The 19,063-nt window shown below is 40.3% G+C and overlaps 2 protein-coding genes across 2 annotated transcripts in view; one reads left to right on the forward strand and one right to left on the reverse strand.

Annotated features, from left to right (window-relative positions):
* Positions 1-19,063, reverse strand: part of LOC117832143 (centrosomal protein of 112 kDa-like) — a 143,243-nt gene that overhangs the window by 7,578 nt on the left and 116,602 nt on the right. The window contains 1 exon segment of the mRNA XM_034711133.1: positions 12,140-12,229. Within this exon segment, the coding sequence (XP_034567024.1) occupies positions 12,140-12,229 (90 nt within the window).
* On the forward strand, positions 6,785-9,827 carry LOC117832144 (zinc finger BED domain-containing protein 4-like). The gene is made up of 2 exons (XM_034711134.1): positions 6,785-8,585; positions 8,905-9,827. The coding sequence occupies exons 1-2, from the start codon at positions 7,005-7,007 to the stop codon at positions 9,166-9,168; spliced, it is 1,845 nt and encodes a 614-aa protein (XP_034567025.1). The 5' UTR covers positions 6,785-7,004; the 3' UTR covers positions 9,169-9,827.

Genomic DNA, 19,063 nt, shown 5'->3' on the forward strand with positions numbered 1-19,063 from the left:
AAGGGGAGGAAAAAAAGTGTGCCACTTTTTTCCCAAAGCAAAGAAAAAGGACTTTGACTTTCTGGAGAGAAATCAGGTTTCATCTCCGTAGCTCTTTCAAAATGAGGCTTTGTTTGTTCTTGATGAAGCGCAATTCTCTAGTTTTTGAAGACTACGAGGAGAGGCAGTCGTTTTCCCATCCCAGTCATCTTAAAATGACAACATTTCATCTATATATAGTCTTTAGATTGTGGTTTTGACTTTCCCTTGCATTTGGTGCCGTCACATGGCGTGGTTTTTGACAGCTGCCAGCAGAAAGGAACAAGCCCTCAACACTTTCAACGTTCAAATGAAGTTTGTCACGTCGTTGGGAGGCTTGATGTATGCTAATGAAGTTGGGGTGTGTGTGTGTGTGTGCAGGCTTGCGTGGGACGGGTTGGGAGGGTGAGTTGCTGCTGGAAAGACATTTTTTGATATACCCCCCTCTTTTTTTTTTTTCCAAAGTGACAAAAACCATGTCAGGAACAAGGGGGTACATCAAAAATGACGCCACTCACAAAGTTTTCACCTCCACATCCACTGAGTTGGCACTCAGAGAGTTCACCAAGGAGCGATTTGAATTTAAAAATGCTTTGCTGCAAGAGGGAAAAAAAGGAGCCGCTTCACATAAGTGAAAAAATAAAATAAAAAGGCAGGAGGAGATTAGAAGTGGCTACAGATCTCAGTGAAGTTGTTAGAACTACGGGTTGAATTGGTGCTGCTGATGTAACGTGCCTCAACAAAAACAGCACAGAGAAAAACGACTGAGCCTTAAGAACTTAAGTTCAACTCCTCTGCATTTTTACATCTGAATCAGAACCCAAAACAAGAACAGAGATGATTTATTTTTTATTTTACCAAGCTCCCCTGCTGCAGGAGAATACATATCTGAAACGTGTACAGTTCGCCGTGCCCACTGTATCATTATGTATTTATACAAAGAGCTGTACTCTTCATCGCTCGGCTCCTCTCTTCAAGGGGAATTGAACCACACACACAGTGAGCTGCTGATCCGCCATTTTAGAGTGAGGGGAGCCTGTGAGGGCCCTGCAAGTGTAAGGCGAGCAACATCTGTGTGAAGTCTGGGCAGAAAGGCTGCTTTTTTTTTTTTTTTTGCATGTGAAGGGATCAGATTACAAAGACAAGTCTTGGCAGATAAACTAGGGCAAAATCAGATCGGGGGGTTATTCCAAAAACAATGCACACATAAGATGCACAAACAATGAAGGTGCGCATGTGATGGACGCTAATGCAAACAACCGCACACTATCCATTCAACACGTACAGGAGGAGGGCTGCTTTTGACACGATACACACATGTTCACACACACCTGGTGTTATAATAATAGACACGATAAAAAGAGTTCTTTGTAAGTGTCCTGAGATAACTGATTTAATGATAGGGTGCTACATAATCTAGGGATGTTTTGAAGTGGCTAATTTCCTGGTTGTTTAATCGTAACTTTAAATTCTGACTCACAAACTAGTCCAAAGGTAAGAACACACTCAGAAAACTGTCATTAGTGAGCATGAGGTGCTATCTGACACCTGTGCTTGTTTACATCTGGGTAGTAGAGCATGACAGTGTTGTTGTGGTAGTAGCCTTTAACTGGAGATGCAGCCTTGGCAAGTGGCAGGTGGCTGGGCTATAACTTAGGCACGACATATGACTCGTATTTTAGGCTTACAATAATAAAATATTAATTATTAGTTTAACTGATGAGTAACTCTGGAGTTGACAAGCAAGAGTGACGACATTTAAGAGTTTGGTCAACTCAGGGTCCACATCCCTGATATAAATAAATGTGTTGATTGATTAATTGACATGATTTGATCCAGACAGTCTTTCAAAAAAGGAGAGGATATCCACACACTTACACACACACACATATCAAATGTAAATATGAGCGAGACCCTGTCTCATCACTTATAAGTACACATCAAGTTGAAAGTGCACAGGGTAGATCTCACTCAATTAAGACAACTGATGCATGGAAAGTTATTGAATCTCTCATCTGAAGACAACATGTAAAGATATGAGCTTAATTGATCGACTTCTTTTCCAAAAAAGTTTATAATTTTTATAATGATGTTTACAGTTGTGTAATGTCACAAACTTGGACTTTAGTATTTTCTGGGAGTAGCTGCACTTTATGTTTCTGTTTACATTTCTGTCAACTTCCACTTTAACTTCACTGATTTCCAAAATAAATGTGTTTTTTGATGCGATTCACTTCACCCACGCATCTCATTCCTGAAAAATAAATCTGAAAAAATTTGGTGGACTGATGATTTACTGATTTTTGTATTTTTTACTGAAATAGGGTGTAAAATGAATGGAAACAAACTGGAGGTGGCAGTAATGCAACATCCTTGATGCCAACTGCTGTAACAACCAAGAAGAAGAAGAACAAGAACAAGAAGAAGGTAAATCAAGTGCAAACATGCAACAAAAGATTTTAAAGCTGTGGTTTCACTTTTAAGTCAAGTTCAGATTCAAGTAAGATGTGATTTGAGTCAAATACATCTCAGCAGTGATACAGGATGGATCATGGAGACAGCAATGGCATTGCCACTAGCTACTTGTTCTTGTACTTTCATACTTAAAGCTCCTGTGAGGAGTTTTTAACTAGCTATGAAACAGACTAAAATGAATACTGATTCATCTTTACGAACTCCAGAAACTCACCAGACACTCAGCATTAAGACTGACTGTTTCCAAGAAGTTATGTTTTTAAGTCTGAAATTGCTGCAGGGGAAGGTGTCAGTCAAAGTGATTGATCCATGCTGCAGAAAATAGTTATCATTCATATTTCCCAGCACCGATTCTTAATTAGTGATACATTTGATGGTGAAAATTAAGCAGGGGAGACTTTCTGTTCAGAATAACTTCATATACGTGTATATTCAAGTCAGGACCACCCTTGTCAAAAGAATGATTAAATATGCATCTAGTAAGTTTTATTTGGCGGTATGGCTCTGTTCTGGGAGCTCCCTGCCTTTCCATGTGCATACGTGGAATGCCCAAGCCTGAGGCGGGGAGAGCACACCTCCCCTCTCTTTCATGTGCATACATGAAAAGCAAAGGCAGGGAGAGCAGCAGCAGCAAAGACACATATGATACTGGTTAAATCAGACGAAGCATAAAAGCAGGTTCTGGGGTGGAGGTGGGTTACAAAGCAGTTTGCAGGGAGGGCAGCAAGATCAGGCAGGCTGAAGCAGTTTAAGTAGAACGCCCATTTTGTTTCTTGCCAATTGGATGTGTAGATGTAATCAGCTGATCTGTCAGGTGATAGTGGCTGGTTAAGAGCAGCTTGACTTTGTGGCTTGCCTGATCTAACACTATGCTCAATATAGATATCTGTAATGTACATGTACGTGATAGGTACTGATTCCTAGTCAGGGGGAAACAAAATTGACTGACTGGTGGACACTGAAAGTTCTCCACAGGAGCTTTAAGAGCGATAAATATCCGAAAATTACTTTGGGTAAAAACAATAAATCCCACTACATTTAAAGACTTTTAACTCTAGCAATATTTGGAAAGCTGAGTATTAAATCCACCATTTTTTCATTTCTGGTGTGATATCTATACTTTTATTCAAGTCTGGCTCTCAGGTATTCAACACTGAATGTGTGATACAGAAATTAAAAAAATGGGCACTTTTGGTTTGATTGATAGGACAGCTGAAGAGACAGGTAATGTGGGGAGTAGAGAGAGAGGGAAGACATGCAGCCAAGGGTCAAGAACAAGAGTGGAACCAGCGACCACTGCGACAAGGACTAAAGCTGTGGCCATGCGGTGCCCCATGATGCAGTATTTTAAATCTTCCCTACTTCATACCCTGATGAAGACATGCATGTTGCGTCTTATTAAAAAGCTGATGGTCTAATTACATGCTTCAGATCATGTTCTTTAAGAAAGTGCCTTAGCTGCTCTATCTGTCGGAGCATCAGTTTCATCTCTGTGTTGGCTGACGTGCACAGATTCCTTCTTTCTTTTTTTCTTTTTTTCTTTTCAGAGTGTTGCAAAAAAAAACATTCTTCAAATTTCAGTTTACATATTATTATTCCTTACAACAGGTATACATTGAAGTAAAACTTGACTTTTGTTTAGGCGAAAACAGCACTACTATTTTTTTTCTTTTTTTTTTCTCTCTTTTAAAGCTCCTTTGAACTTTCCCCCTCTCCTCTCCTGACAAAGACATAACAAATTCACAAGAAATGTACAATCCTGACCAGATAACATTTTGGCCACATATTAAATCAGGGAGTACAAGGAACAGCCCAACATACATTAGGTAGTGGTATAACAAACAAAAGTGTGGCCTGGTGCCGTGTGTAAACAGTTCTAAAAAATGCAGCCACAGGCTTCTGTACTGTGAACTTTGGTCTTAAATTATTAACATGACTACTATTTAAGGACACACATTTTTAACAGCAATAACCTAGTACTTAAATAGGATTGCAAAACTGAAAGATCTATTCAGATAATAACCAGTTACACACACACACATATATATATATATATATATATATATATATATATATATATACATATATATGGCAAGCCGTTCAGGAAATTAATATATATGGAATGAAGTCTGAATATATGGATTGAAAGTCTGAATATATTGAATGAAACTTGATATATATGGAATGAAACTCGATATATATGGAATGAAGTCTGAATATATTGAATGAAACTTGATATATATGGAATGAAACTTGATATATATGGAATGAAGTCTGAATATATGGAATGAAACTTGATATATATGGAATGAAACTTGATATATATGGAATGAAGTCTGAATATATTGAATGAAACTTGATATATATGGAATGAAACTTGATATATATGGAATGAAGTCTGAATATATGGAATGAAACTTGATATATATGGAATGAAGTCTGAATATATTGAATGAAACTTGATATATATGGAATGAAGTCTGAATATATTGAATGAAACTTGATATATATGGAATGAAACTCGATATATATGGAATGAAGTCTGAATATATTGAATGAAACTCGATATATATGGAATGAAGTCTGAATATATTGAATGAAACTTGATATATATGGAATGAAACTCGATATATATGGAATGAAGTCTGAATATATTGAATGAAACTCGATATATATGGAATGAAGTCTGAATATATTGAATGAAACTTGATATATATGGAATGAAACTCGATATATATGGAATGAAACTCGGAATATATGGAATGAAAAATCACGTCATGTATGGCCTGCGCCATCTTGTCTTTCTGGGGTGTGATCATAGGGGTGTGATTTTGTTTTCCGGTTAGACGTAGCTTTTAGTAATGCAACCATGAGGGAGGCACGAGATGTTTTCACTGCAATTTTAATTAATGAAGGGGTTATCAACCCCTTTGGTAATGCATGTGCTGTTAAGTCAATCCGTATAGGAAAAAGGAACCCACCCCTCCTCTCTATTAAGTTGGTTTCATCCAAAAGTGATGATCGGACCGTCTGCACAGAGAGACGAGAGGAACACGAAGCAGTGGGCTGCAGAAGCATTTAGGAGGGTAGTAAACAAGTGAACATGTGAAAATATAAAATATCACAGGTTATACACACTTCTACAAAGGCTAAAGATATTGCCCCTTCTTTATTCAGGTGGTTCAGTCCTCTAGTTCGCTAGCTAACTTTTGTTATGACTTGTGATAATGTAGCATCCTGTTCAATGTTAACAGGTGGAGCTCATACCTGTGTGCATCATCTGACAGTGAGTGAGTGTAATGAAAAAGTACGACCAAATTACCACAGGTTACAGAGGTAGAGGAAAATGTGTCCCCTCAGAAACACTAAAAAGAAGTGCAAAAGGTTATTTTCAGAGAGACATTAATAAAAGATGAGTCTCTTTGATGACAATAAAACAATACGATTAGAAGTGGTGTTCAGAGTACTTATTTAAGCTTTCATTCAATATATTCAGACTTCATTCCATATATATCAAGTTTCATTCCATATATTCAGACTTTCATTCCATATATATCGAGTTTCATTCAATATATTCAGACTTTCATTCCATATATATCAAGTTTCATTCCATATATTCAGACTTTCATTCCATATATATCGAGTTTCATTCCATATATTCAGACTTTCATTCCATATATATCGAGTTTCATTCCATATATTCAGACTTTCATTCCATATATATCGAGTTTCATTCCATATATATCGAGTTTCATTCAATATATTCAGACTTCATTCCATATATATCAAGTTTCATTCCATATATTCAGACTTCATTCCATATATATCAAGTTTCATTCCATATATTCAGACTTTCATTCCATATATATCGAGTTTCATTCAATATATTCAGACTTTCATTCCATATATATCAAGTTTCATTCCATATATTCAGACTTTCATTCCATATATATCGAGTTTCATTCCATATATTCAGACTTTCATTCCATATATATCGAGTTTCATTCCATATATTCAGACTTTCATTCCATATATATCGAGTTTCATTCCATATATATCGAGTTTCATTCAATATATTCAGACTTCATTCCATATATATCGAGTTTCATTCAATATATTCAGACTTCATTCCATATATATCGAGTTTCATTCCATATATTCAGACTTCATTCCATATATATCGAGTTTCATTCAATATATTCAGACTTTCATTCAATATATTATTTCCTGAACGGCTTGCCATACATATATATATATATATATTAGGGATGCACGATATATCGGCATTAATATCGGTATCGGCCGATGTTTGTCATTTTTTAACATATCGGCATCGGTCTGATGAGTAAAATTGGGACGATATTAACAACCGATGTTTATTTCCGTCTAGTTGCTGTTTGTGTAGTGTGCCGGGAGGGGGAGGGGGATTTGGCCATGTGGTATCTGTTTGGGCATGTGACAGTGACACTGCAACACGGAATTGTGGGGGGTGAAACTAAAACGAAGAAAAAATGTCAGCGGTGTGGTCGTTTTTTACGGTGTCGATTGAAGATACTCGAAAAGCAGTATGCAACACTTGCAAAGTCGAGGTAATGCGAGGGGGATGCCGCGTCAAGTCATTCAACACAACAAATTTAATATGTCACTTGAAAAACCGCCATCCAGAAGTTCACAAACAATGGCAGGAAGCTAACGCTGCCAACGTTAGCCAGAAGGCAAAAACAACAGCAGCAGCCGCAGTTGGGAGCCCTATACAGCAAGTACTCGACCAAACCAAGAAATTTGCCAAGGACAGCGCAAAAGCCAGGTCAATAACGAATAAGGTAATGGAAATGATTGCTCTTGACGACCAGCCATTTTCCATAGTGGAGGACAGAGGATTTCGGCGGTTGATGGAGCATATTGAACCCCGCTACAGCCTTCCAAGTCGGCGCTACTTTTCCGACGTTTCCCTCCCTGCTTTGCACGAAGTCGTGGCCACGCATATCCACAAATTGTTGGACAATGTGACTGACATTAGTTTCACTACGGATATATGGAGTTCGGACGTAAGTCAGATGAGTATGTTGAGCCTTACTGCTCAGTGGATTGATGAAAACTTTGAAATGAAGAGAGCTGTTTTGCATGCACAAGAGTTTGCAGGATCGCATACTGGGGCTGCCATCGCTAGCGCATTTGACTCCATGTTTGCTCAGTGGAAAATTAAAAAAGACAATGTGCATGTTGTGCTTCGCGACAATGCTCGGAATATGCAGAAGGCAATGGACGAGTGCGGCGTTAAAAGCCTGGGCTGCATGGCTCATACGCTGCAGCTAGCAGTGCATAACGGAGTGTTAAGCCAGAGGAGCATCTCTGACTGTGTGGCTATTGGAAGGAAAATAGTCGGACATTTTCGCCACTCTCAACTCGCCACCTCTCGACTGAGAATCATACAGCAAGAGTTAGGCATGAAACCCAAGATGCTACAACAAGATGTCACAACCAGGTGGAATAGTACTTTTTATATGATGAAAAGTTTACTGGATCAGAAGCGCGCACTTGGTGTGTATGGAGCAGATCATGAGCTGCCTGCTTGTTTCAGCGCATATCAGTGGGGCCTCGTTGAAAACATGACCACGCTTCTCACTCCATTTGAACAATTAACGAGGGAGATCAGCTCACACTTGGCTACTGCTGCGGACGTGATTCCCTCTGTTGTGGCGCTGAAACGTTTGCTGAGCAAGACGGCTGACACAGACAGTGGCGTCTGCACAGCAAAGAGCACTCTACTGGAAGCTGTGAACGAGCGATTTGGAAGCGCTTTCTCCGAGCCGCTTTACTACTTGGCAACGATCCTTGACCCTAGGTACAAAGACCGTTATTTTGACACGGTCACCAAGCAAGCGGCTGTAAATATGCTCCAGAAGCAAGTGGACAAAATGACGCACAGCGACAGAACTACGGAGACACCGGACACAGAAGAACCTCAAGAGAAGAAGATAAGAACAAGCGACGAGGGTGGAAAGTCGCTGCTGGACATGTATGATGAAATTCTGGAGGAAAACTTGATCATGGAACAGCACGCAGGCCTGACGAGCCGCACAAGTGTGCAGGTATAGTATTATCAGATCCTGTCTCTTATTCAAATAATGAAGCCTGTTAGAATCCTTTGTGTAATGATTTTGTATTTTTTATTAATGTGCTGTACATTCTATAGAGTTACTAGTCAATTTAATTAAATAAAAAAAAACTAATTGTTAAGAAATACCGTATTTAGTAATGCTTCTCTGCCCTCTTGTGGTCGACCTTTAGCACTGGTCATCTGCTCAGAGCAAAGTTCAACAAAGCTCTTAAGAGGAAAATGTTGTAATGTCCAGATTGCTGGTAATTTATCAGACATACATAGTAATACACTTGTCTACATTTCTGTAGGTGCATGGCTATTTGAGTGAGGCCCCCATCCCCAGAAATGAGAGCCCACTGAAGTATTGGAAAAGCAACTTGTCTCGCTTTCCTGCCCTGGCCAAAGCAGCATGCAAGTACCTTTCAGCTCCATGTACAAGTGTGGACAGCGAACGTCTCTTCTCTGCTGCATCACACATTATTGATGAAAAAAGAAACAGGATCCAGTGTGAGAAAGCAGAAATGCTTCTCTTTGTCAAAAAAAACCTGCCTTTGCTGATGAAGGAGGCCTAGACTTTAACCTACAGTGTCATGTGGAAACCCTGTTTCAGTGTTTGGGACATTAATTTGAGTACATTGTGGCTGCTTTAAGTTGGTAAATGTACACAGACTACCATGTCTTTTGAGTTAGTTATGTCACAGTTCTAATATTTTGATTTAGCATTTTTATAGATAGGACTTGAAATTGACTTGCACTGATTTGCACCTGTATAGTGTTTTTATGTTTGCTTGGTGGAAACATTGTTTCAGTGTTGGGACATTTACTTGAAAATTACAGTGCAAGTTGGAACTGACAGTCAGGACATGTTTTTGATATTTTTGATTTAGCCTTTTCACAGATTTGAGTTGAAATGCAGTGGAGCTTAAAACTTGTTTTGCAATTTAATAAATGCCTGGTTGCCATGAATACTGGTAAGTTTGTTAAGGTAACTTTTTCAGGATTTTATTTTGATTTATGATCATTTTTGTAATTTATGATCCAGACATTCTCACAGGAGTTTTGTGAGTTGAGGGGTTTAATTACACACTTGCTACAAGTTGTGAGGGTTGCTAAAAAGTAACACTGTTGGTTACTTGTGTTTTATGGTAGCCCTGTAACCTTCTTATTTAGAAGTGAAACACCTTTTGAAAATAAAGGAAGACATTCAAGAATTCTGTTTGCATGATTTTAAGTCTGTACAAAATTTTGTCATCTCAGAAACTTTATTTTTTTTTAACATATATCGATATCGGTAAATATCGGTTATCGGACATAACAGAAATATTAATATCGGATATCGGTATCGGCCAACATTTTCATATCGGTGCATCCCTAATATATATATATATATATATATATATACATATATATATATATATACATATATATATATATATACATATATATACATATATATACACACATATATATATATATATACGTATATATATGTATACATACATACATATATATGTATACATACATACATACATGCACATACATACACACACATACACCTATATATACATACATACATACATACATACATACATACATACATACATACATACATACATACATACATACATACATACATATACACACATACACACACATATACATACACACATATGAACGCATACATACACATATACATAAATTCCTTCTTTCTTATTCAGCTGTGGCACACTTCCTGGTCGTGTCTATGCTGCCAGCTTTGACACTGCAAAAACAATCTGTGATGAATTAGTGTGAATGTGTTTGTGGTGTAGAATTGAGAAGTCACGTACGTCAAATTGATACCAAATGCTGAGTCAGATTCTCGCTCTTGTTTACTCATTCTTTGCTTCAGCACATCTTGTGATTTAAATCATAACGCCGCTGATTTTGTACAAGAGAGCAGACTTTTTGGTTTCATTATCAAATATTCTGTTTCTCAGTGGCGCCAGTACAAAAAACTCAACCACGTATGACTAAACTGTATGGATTATAATGGATCATAAGCATTAAGTGTTTTTTTTTCAAAAGTTTGTTTGTTAAAAACATTCGAAGTAGACGAAAACATGAATGAAAAGCTGAAATGACGAAGAAACACGTCCCCAGTAAGACATTACGGGGACCAGGTTCCAGGGTCAGTTCCTCTTAAGTTAAAGGAAACAACGTACAGCGCCTCTGGGACTGGGACTCTGACCATCGGCTCCTAAAAACCACTGACCCCTTCTCGCAGATTTATGACAGCCAGACACTGAGGTGTGTGACGAGTGTGTGAAGTGTGTACAAAGGTCAGTGGGTGGATCGGACAGGACACAAGAGAATGAATGCCTTCGGTGTACATACCAACGTACAAAGAACGGCCTCCTGCGTGAGTGTAGTCATTAGAGCTTTCTTCTCTGTGTGTGTCAAGGTCAAAACAGAGCCTGATTACAGGGCATTCTACAGAGCCACGGGGAGTGTGTGAGCACACTGAGGCTTCCCTCTGAACACATGCGGTGGTGGCATTCCTGGCCCTAGGCGCTGGCTCTTGAAGCCAGATCTCAAGGAATTTGGGAAATGTGCGAGGGGGCATATCTCTGGCTCTGAACAGGAGAATGAAAGGTGGTAGAGGGATGAAAGGAGGGGAGAATGGAGGCTATGAATGTGACGTCACAGAAGGTGGAAGTCACTATGGTCATACAAACTGAGTGGCAGTGAGCACAAAGTGAATGCAGCCTCAGGGTTCAGGCTAAATGCTGCAAAAATACAAGAAAGGCTCCTCAAATGAGAAAGATCTGTTGTTCAACTGACTCTATAAGCAGATTCAATAAGAACGCAGCGTTCTTTTTACAAACTACCAAAGCTAAAGAGAGGAGAAGCAAATGGGTTGGTGCAATTTGAAAAAGAAATTGAAATTCAGGAACTGAAAAGGGCATTTGTGGTGACATTTTATGTCACATATGTGAACATTTTGGGTGAAATCGTACCTTACATTAAATCGTTCTGATTACTTATAATGGAGGCATCTCTGTCAGCTCCAACTTCTCGTTTTATTTGCCTTTTTGTTGTTTTTCCTTCAAAAAGCAGCCGTGTTGCAGGATGTTTTGCCACTCAGTCTGACTGTGGCTGTGTTGAACTTGGAAACTTCCATTTGTGCATACCCTCTGTACTTTTTAATCTTGTGTAGCCCCCTGCAGGGTCTGGTAAGGACAACAGTGGAGGGGTCCCAGGCTGAGAACACCAGGTGATGAGGATAGAGTCAGATTTATCAGCAAAGGGCCTCAAAAAGTATCTCCTGATAAGTAAGAAGTCACAGGGAGGTTATGTGATAGCGTGAAGCTAAAAGAGAGATGAAAAGGCTAAGGGGCAGCAGGTTGAAAAAAATAAAATAAAATGGTGGGCAGCGAGAGTGATGCAACTGTAATGGCGAGGAGCAAATGAGTTTAGAGCCGGCCTGCCTCTCTTGTAAAAGCCTGATGAGCATGAAAGAGAGGCGGTGAGAGATGGAGAGAAAAACAGCGACTGCATTACCTTCTCTTCGGTCTCCAGCTCTTTGTCGAGCAGCTTCTTCTCGGAGCGGTGCAGCTGCCTCTGTAGACTTTCCACCTTTTCCTGCAGGGCCTGGGGGGAGGGAGAGACAGTCAGTGTTATGATCTGACAGACAGAAAAAGAACTCCAGATCTGTGTGGTAAAAACTCATCTAAAGTCACAAACACAGGGTTTGATGTGAATGAGAGGACTCCCTCAAAAACTGATGAAACAACAGCAATGGAGAGCCAATGAGGACAGATTTGAGACACTGAAAGTTAGACAGAAGGGAGGACAGCAGGACAGAGAGAGGAGATGCAGCCTGTGATTAATCATTGTGTGTTAAAAGGCTAATAACAAAGTCATGGCAGTAATTAACGGCAAGCTGGCCTCATTAAGCTCAAACTCATTTTCAGACAAGGGCAAACAGAAATAGAGACCTGCTCACTCTGGGAATTAGCTAACTTTCTAAGCTTTCAAAAAAAAAAAAGAGTATCCCTTTAAGAAGAATTATTTCGTCAGAGTCAGTAATACAAGAGGTATACTGTATCCCTGAGAGGATAAGAGCGCCTATCACATGTACTCCAATACCTGAGTTGATCAAATTTTCCCATAGGGCGTCAACACAGGGTTTAATATATTAAGCTTCCAAAGATTTGGTTAAGAAAGAGAAAGAGAGAAAAGGGGCATTTTCTCCCTCTCTGCCTGTAAGTGATAGCAGTGGAAAGAAAGGCGCAGTTCCTGCATGCAACACAGAACCAGATGTTTTGAGCTCACATGTGGACACTTCACTTTTGATTAGTCTGCATGAAAAGCAGAAAGAGTGATATGTGCACGAACAATCAACACACACACACACACACACACACACACACACACACACACACACACACACACACACACACACACACACACACACACAGAGGCTCTAACAAGTGTATGGGGCACTGGCTAGTATCAATAACCTCAGCGTCTCCCCCCAGTGGAGTTGAGAGAGTGAGCCAGGTGTTGCCTTGTTGATCCTTGAAGCTGATGGGAAACACATTCCAGGTGATAGGCATGACCGGCCTGATCTAAAACCCAATGCAGTGACATAAATCACACACAGACTGTAAGGCTGCAGGGCCAGGTTGAACTTCTAGGTACCAACTTTCTGAGAACAATGACTAACATGAAAGGCAGGAAAGGTGCTGTACAGGAAAAACAATAAAGAGCTGAGTCATTTCTTATCAGTTCGATTGGTAGATGAAGGCAAAAGAAGAAAAGAATTGCACAATTCACCCGTCTTATTTGTTCTAATTTGAAGCATCAAGACTGCAACATAGCCGCACTCACACCTGGACTGCACTGCTGCAGGTAAATCCTCTTTATGCAGCAGCGTGGCTAATTCAGGCAGCTGGCAGATGGATCACACATTACTAGACGATTATGATTCTGGAGCATGTTGAGGTCAGTTTTTAGCTCGGCAGCATGAAAGGCAGCTGGTTTCCAGCGTGTTGATCCTGTTAATCAGAGTGTTTCTTAGCCAGTCACGATTCCATCACAGCCCACTTCTCCATCAAGTGCAAGCCCTTGCTTTGGATTTCATCATTTCATTTTGTTTATTGGTGAATCAAAGCCTCAACGACACTGGAAGAGCATTTTTAGTGAGGCTGACACCATTTTGAACACATTTTCTGGATGTAGTGACCGAGGTATTAAAGTGAGCTTTCTTTTTTTTTTTCCTCACTGAAGGTCAAAAGGTAAAAGAATGGTGCAGAGAGGTTTATGATTTAGGATATATGCAAAAAACAGAAAGAGTGTTTTCATTTTTTCACATCACTTTTAGAAGTACTTCCTTAGGGTGCTGGGGGCCTAGTGGTCTCAGTGCCCCACATACAGAGGCTATAGTCCTTGTTACAGAGGTTGTTGGTTCGACTCCCAGCTGCGACCTTTTGCTGCCTGTCTTTCCCCGCTCTCTACTCCTCATGTTTCCTGTCTCTCTTCAGCTGTCCTATCATAAAGGCAAAAATGCCCAAAAAACATAACTTCAAAAAGAAGTACTTCACAGACACACAGAGGTGCACCCTTCTTCCAAAACTGTGACCCTGACCTCACCCTTGTGTGGTTTAAGGCAGCAGTACAGCTGACCAAGAAAATGAGACCCTGACAGACTAACCCCCCCACCCTCCCCCCCTCAGTCCCCTCCTTTTCTGAACCCACTTCTGATTCCCCGCACTGTGACACAGCATTTCTGGACCAGGTCTTCTGGGAAGTAAGGCTGACTGGTCGGGTCGGCCTCGCTGGTGACGTGTCGGTCTCTTTTATGTGGGTTCTGTATCTGATGTTCTCAAAACAGCTTTGAAGGGAGAAGTTCAAAACTTTCGGTTCATTAATAGAATCATAAGAAGATGTCTCTGTCCATGAATGAAGCTGTGAGTCAGAGAGGCTGGAAATATTTAGTCACTATCGCTGCCATACATGAAGATTCAGACTAAATATTATCATCCGGCATTTGGGGCTGAGCTGAGGCCCTGAAATGAACAGGACTCTGAAATAAACAGCTTTTAATTCAAGAAAACGTCAAAAATGAAGAGGGAATGATTGCACCTGTGAAAATCTGAAGCTGTCATTTTACTTTATGCAAAAATAGGGTCTGACTTTTAGTTTAATCGAGTTATAGCCAGGGTGGGAAACATCCAAAATAATCATTGATTTGTATTGCTAAAATAAAAGTTATTCAAGGGTTAATATGAAGGGAACCACAATACATGTCACTCTCAGGTGCAGCAGCTTTACCCCTTTATCAGTGATCATTTACTCATTCTGACTTCCTGTTTCTGTCTTAATTCTGCACCACATATACACACACATGTACAGCAGACACACTTAAACACCCTGTCTGTATTGTGTGCAAAGTGTGAAGGTGCTTGAATGACCAAACGTATAGGATGCTCTTTAAGTGTCTTCAGATGCTGATGGTGTTATGGTCTCTATCAGCCATGCAGACTGGGATCTTTGTGAACAGGCCAGGAAGAAGGGGGAATCAGATTTCCTTGGGCGAGATGGAAGGAGTGGGGGTGTGAGAGGAGAAGGAAAGAGTGAGGTGTAAGAAGGAGAAAAAAAGTAAACAAAATGCAAAGCAAAAAAGCCCGGGGAGATAAGACAGAAATGTGACGACATCAGAAAGAGCGAAAGAAGTTCAGAAAGGTGAGAGATGAGAATGAGGGGAGGAGGGACATGAAGGAGGAAAAAAAAACAACACACAAGGCTGGAGTGAAGAGATGGGGCAGAGGTGTACCTCCGCACAGTCCCAGAGTCAGGAGCTTGAAGGCCTCTTTCACCTCTCCATCAGCAATGTGCCTTTCATTCCAAACTTCAGCTCAAAGGATTAGCGAGGCACACGCGCACACAGGCAGCAACAAACACACCGCTCAGAGCAATCCGTGCAGGTATAGGCATGCATTAATATTAACAGCAAAAGTTCTAAAAAAGGTGAGTGCTGCACTCAGTCAAATGAGTGTGCAATCCAACTGTTGTATGCACACAAACATACACACACAGGCGCGCAGACGCACCAACGCCTGAGTCATCTTTCCTGGGTGGTCCTCTTGCGCAGATAAGGCAAGCATGTTTCCCCAGGGTGAAGTAAAAGCAACAGAGGGCAGGGAAAAAAAGCGAAAGAATAAAGAAGTGAGGGACTAGTGGGAGGAGGAAAAAAGGCCAGGGGCCTCTTTAAACTTGGTGTTTTGTTAGGAGCCGAGCTGCTCTTCATGTGCGGCGGGGCCTTCTATTGCAGCGTGCTGTCAGAAGTTTCTCCCAAAGTCTGGATTAAAGAGATCCTCTAATGACACTGAGGCTGGACGACTTCAGACAGCAGCGAAAACCTCACAGTGCACCGCCTCCAGCCAAGGACACACACACACACACACACACACCCACACACACACACACCACACACACACACACACACACACACACACACACACACACACACACACACACACACACACACACACACACACACACACACACACACACACACACACATTCACAGACACACAGAGAGACAGGCAAGAGGGTAAGAGCAGATACATACACAAGGGGCATGGAGCACACAGACATACATAAGCAAAGACAGCATGTGTACTGCGCCCACACACACACACACACCGGCTTTAGCAGAACAAGGCGGTGTGTGTATATGCGTCTACTGATCTAATAGTAAATAATAAAGGAGGTGCTAACCTCAAGGAGAGCTGGATGGCCGGAGAGATGAGCACAGACTCTCTTTTATCTGCACTTTTATCAAAGGATTGTGAGAAAGGTAAAGAAGAGAGTGTAAGAGAGAAGCTGTGGGAGGAGGAGGAGGAGGAGGAGGTCTCCCTCCTGAGGTGTTAGAGAAGTGAAACTTTTGCTTTTGCTTTGCTGCCTGTCTGTCTGTGGAAATAAAAAGATGAGGTTTAGCAAGTCGACTAGGACAGCCCCTCTGAAAGATACCACCCATATTGATATGAATTGACTTGCTTTCAGTACTTTGATGCTTTCAGCACCTCTCGCAGCGTTGAGTTCAAACTGAAATGTGAAGGCAGCGTGATGGCGGCAGCAGCTAACTCTCCATAACAGCAAACAGAACAGTTATCTCGTCTCTTCCAATATGCACGCATGTCGGCACAGTTTCCGAGTACTGATGAAAATAGTAAGACAATTGCTGCAGTAATGAAGACATGTTGCAACTGAGCTATGCCCACAGGGGGAACACGCTGTTCTCCATCTTTCCGTCTTCGTCTCTTTCAGCTGCTGTAGAAAGAGAATAGGAAACAGCTCTGAAATATGCGCCATATGCCTCGTGTGTGTATATGCGTGTGGGATGGTGTGTGATAACATACATATATTCTGTTTATCAAAAAGCAATCAGTCAGTGGATGTTAAGTTGGGAAAACTTGCAGCCTTAAACTTCTTGATAAAGTCTTCAAAATAAAAGCATAGGTTCTTAGAAGAAAGCAGACACTGATGTCACTTAAAGAAGGCGATAATATGTTAATGCATCCATGTAGCTCATAATACATTAATTCATATTCAATTCATTCTAACTTTTATCAAGATTTTGACTCAAACTGCATAAACTTTACTTCACTTGTTTATACTATGTCTACATTATGCTAACTTTGTGGTGCTAACAGAAACATTCATTTTCTAAGAGGTGTAAAAAAAAATGGTTATTGAAATGTAATGTCGTTATTTAGAGCTGTCAAACTAGTCATTTTTCTTAATTAGGATTAATCGCTGAGTTGTATTCGTTCATTGCGATTAATCACATATTTAAAAGTCCTTTGTTTTGTATTTCAACACTGTTTTTAAGTCTGTATTAATGATGTAAAGCAATTCTTAACAGTGTTACAATGTTACAATGTCATTTGGCAAACGCTTTTATCCAAAGCGACGCACATACGAGAACAAGAACAACACAAGCAAAGATCTAGACAAGAGGAAACAAGATAACTACGAGTAACAAAGTGCTTCAAGTCAATTTGGATGCAGGTACTGCCAAGCAGTGTAAAGGCAATGCATAAAAGTAAATAAGGATTTTTTTTTGTGTGTAAAATAAGGAACATCTACAATGAAGCAACCAAACATTTTAAGACCTTCCATTATCATCCTCAACAATTAACTTGTCATCACCACAATAATTACCAAAGTAACAAGTGCTGGGTCACTCCAGAGCTGAACACAGATTCCCAGAGTAGAGCAGGACAGTGCAAGTCAACTGTAGCTGGAAGACACGATCTGCCACTGGGAGAATAGTCTAGCTTAGTGCATAGTGTTTCCTAAAGAGCTGGTCTTTAGCTGTCAATGTCAGTGTCTTGTTCTGGGAATCAAATGAATGCAATGAAATGTACAATATAATCTTGACATTTAGAGTTATAATCATTTTATCAAACGCTGCTCTGCTACACTAGTGTGGTTTGCATAAAGGTATGAGGCAGCTTCAGTGTTTTCGCTGTTAAATCCAGTGTTTATTTAATATTTTTTTAAAGGATAGCACTGTAACATTTAGAAGTGAAATGTCCAGTCAGTGTTAATATGATGTGCAGTTATTCTAAAATAATGTAGTCACTCACTTACGTCCAGGGAGTCCTGGTGAATGTGACAGCATTTGCACTTTTAAGGAGTTCCCGTTTGGTTGCTTTCTCTGTTTCATACAGCTCCTATATGCGTGAAACTATTGTTCCCCCAACAGCCACAATTTGCCAACCTGAAGGCGGGCGGCCCTTGGATCCAAGTCTCCAACATTGACTGATCTGTAGTCAGTTGCCACCTATTTTCCAAGCATTGCAGTTCTTTGATCTAGTTTCATCCACAGGTCTGTGGTGATTCATACTCTGCAGGCTTTGTGACATGTTGCCCTTTGACACAAGTGTGATTAGCTGCACCTGTTTGCTTAGCTTGTAGACGGTAGCTCAAACTTTAAGTACTTCTGTGATATTAGAATTCCATTGACAAAAAGTGCATATTACTTTTTACCCCGTCAACTGAGCTGCCTGAGACATTTTTAAATGATATGTGCCATTCATAAGCGTGGATGTTGCTACTTTCCATCAGTGCAGCACGAGGGTAACAGGGGGATGCGACTTCACAATGGTTTGCTGAGGGGAACAAAATAGCATGTGTTTTAGAACATGAATTCTTCATTAATTTTTTCATCATCGTTTCGAGGAGACCACTTCTTTGTGAAACACCTGAATGGTCCTGTGTCTGCAGGTCTGTCAGAACGTGATGAAAATACAGATTTAGAATTTATGAAGACTTTTCAAAGGATAGCGGCAGAGCGTTATTTATTACTGCCTCTTATTTTAATTCGAATGAATCGAATAATTTAAGGGTTCATTTCGGTTAAGACAAGACCAGTTGTGATTCTGTGTCCAGCGGGACAATAGACTCTGCAAG

The sequence above is a fragment of the Notolabrus celidotus genome, chromosome 20 (assembly GCF_009762535.1).
Source record: "Notolabrus celidotus isolate fNotCel1 chromosome 20, fNotCel1.pri, whole genome shotgun sequence".
NCBI classification, from domain to species: Eukaryota; Metazoa; Chordata; class Actinopteri; order Labriformes; family Labridae; genus Notolabrus; species Notolabrus celidotus.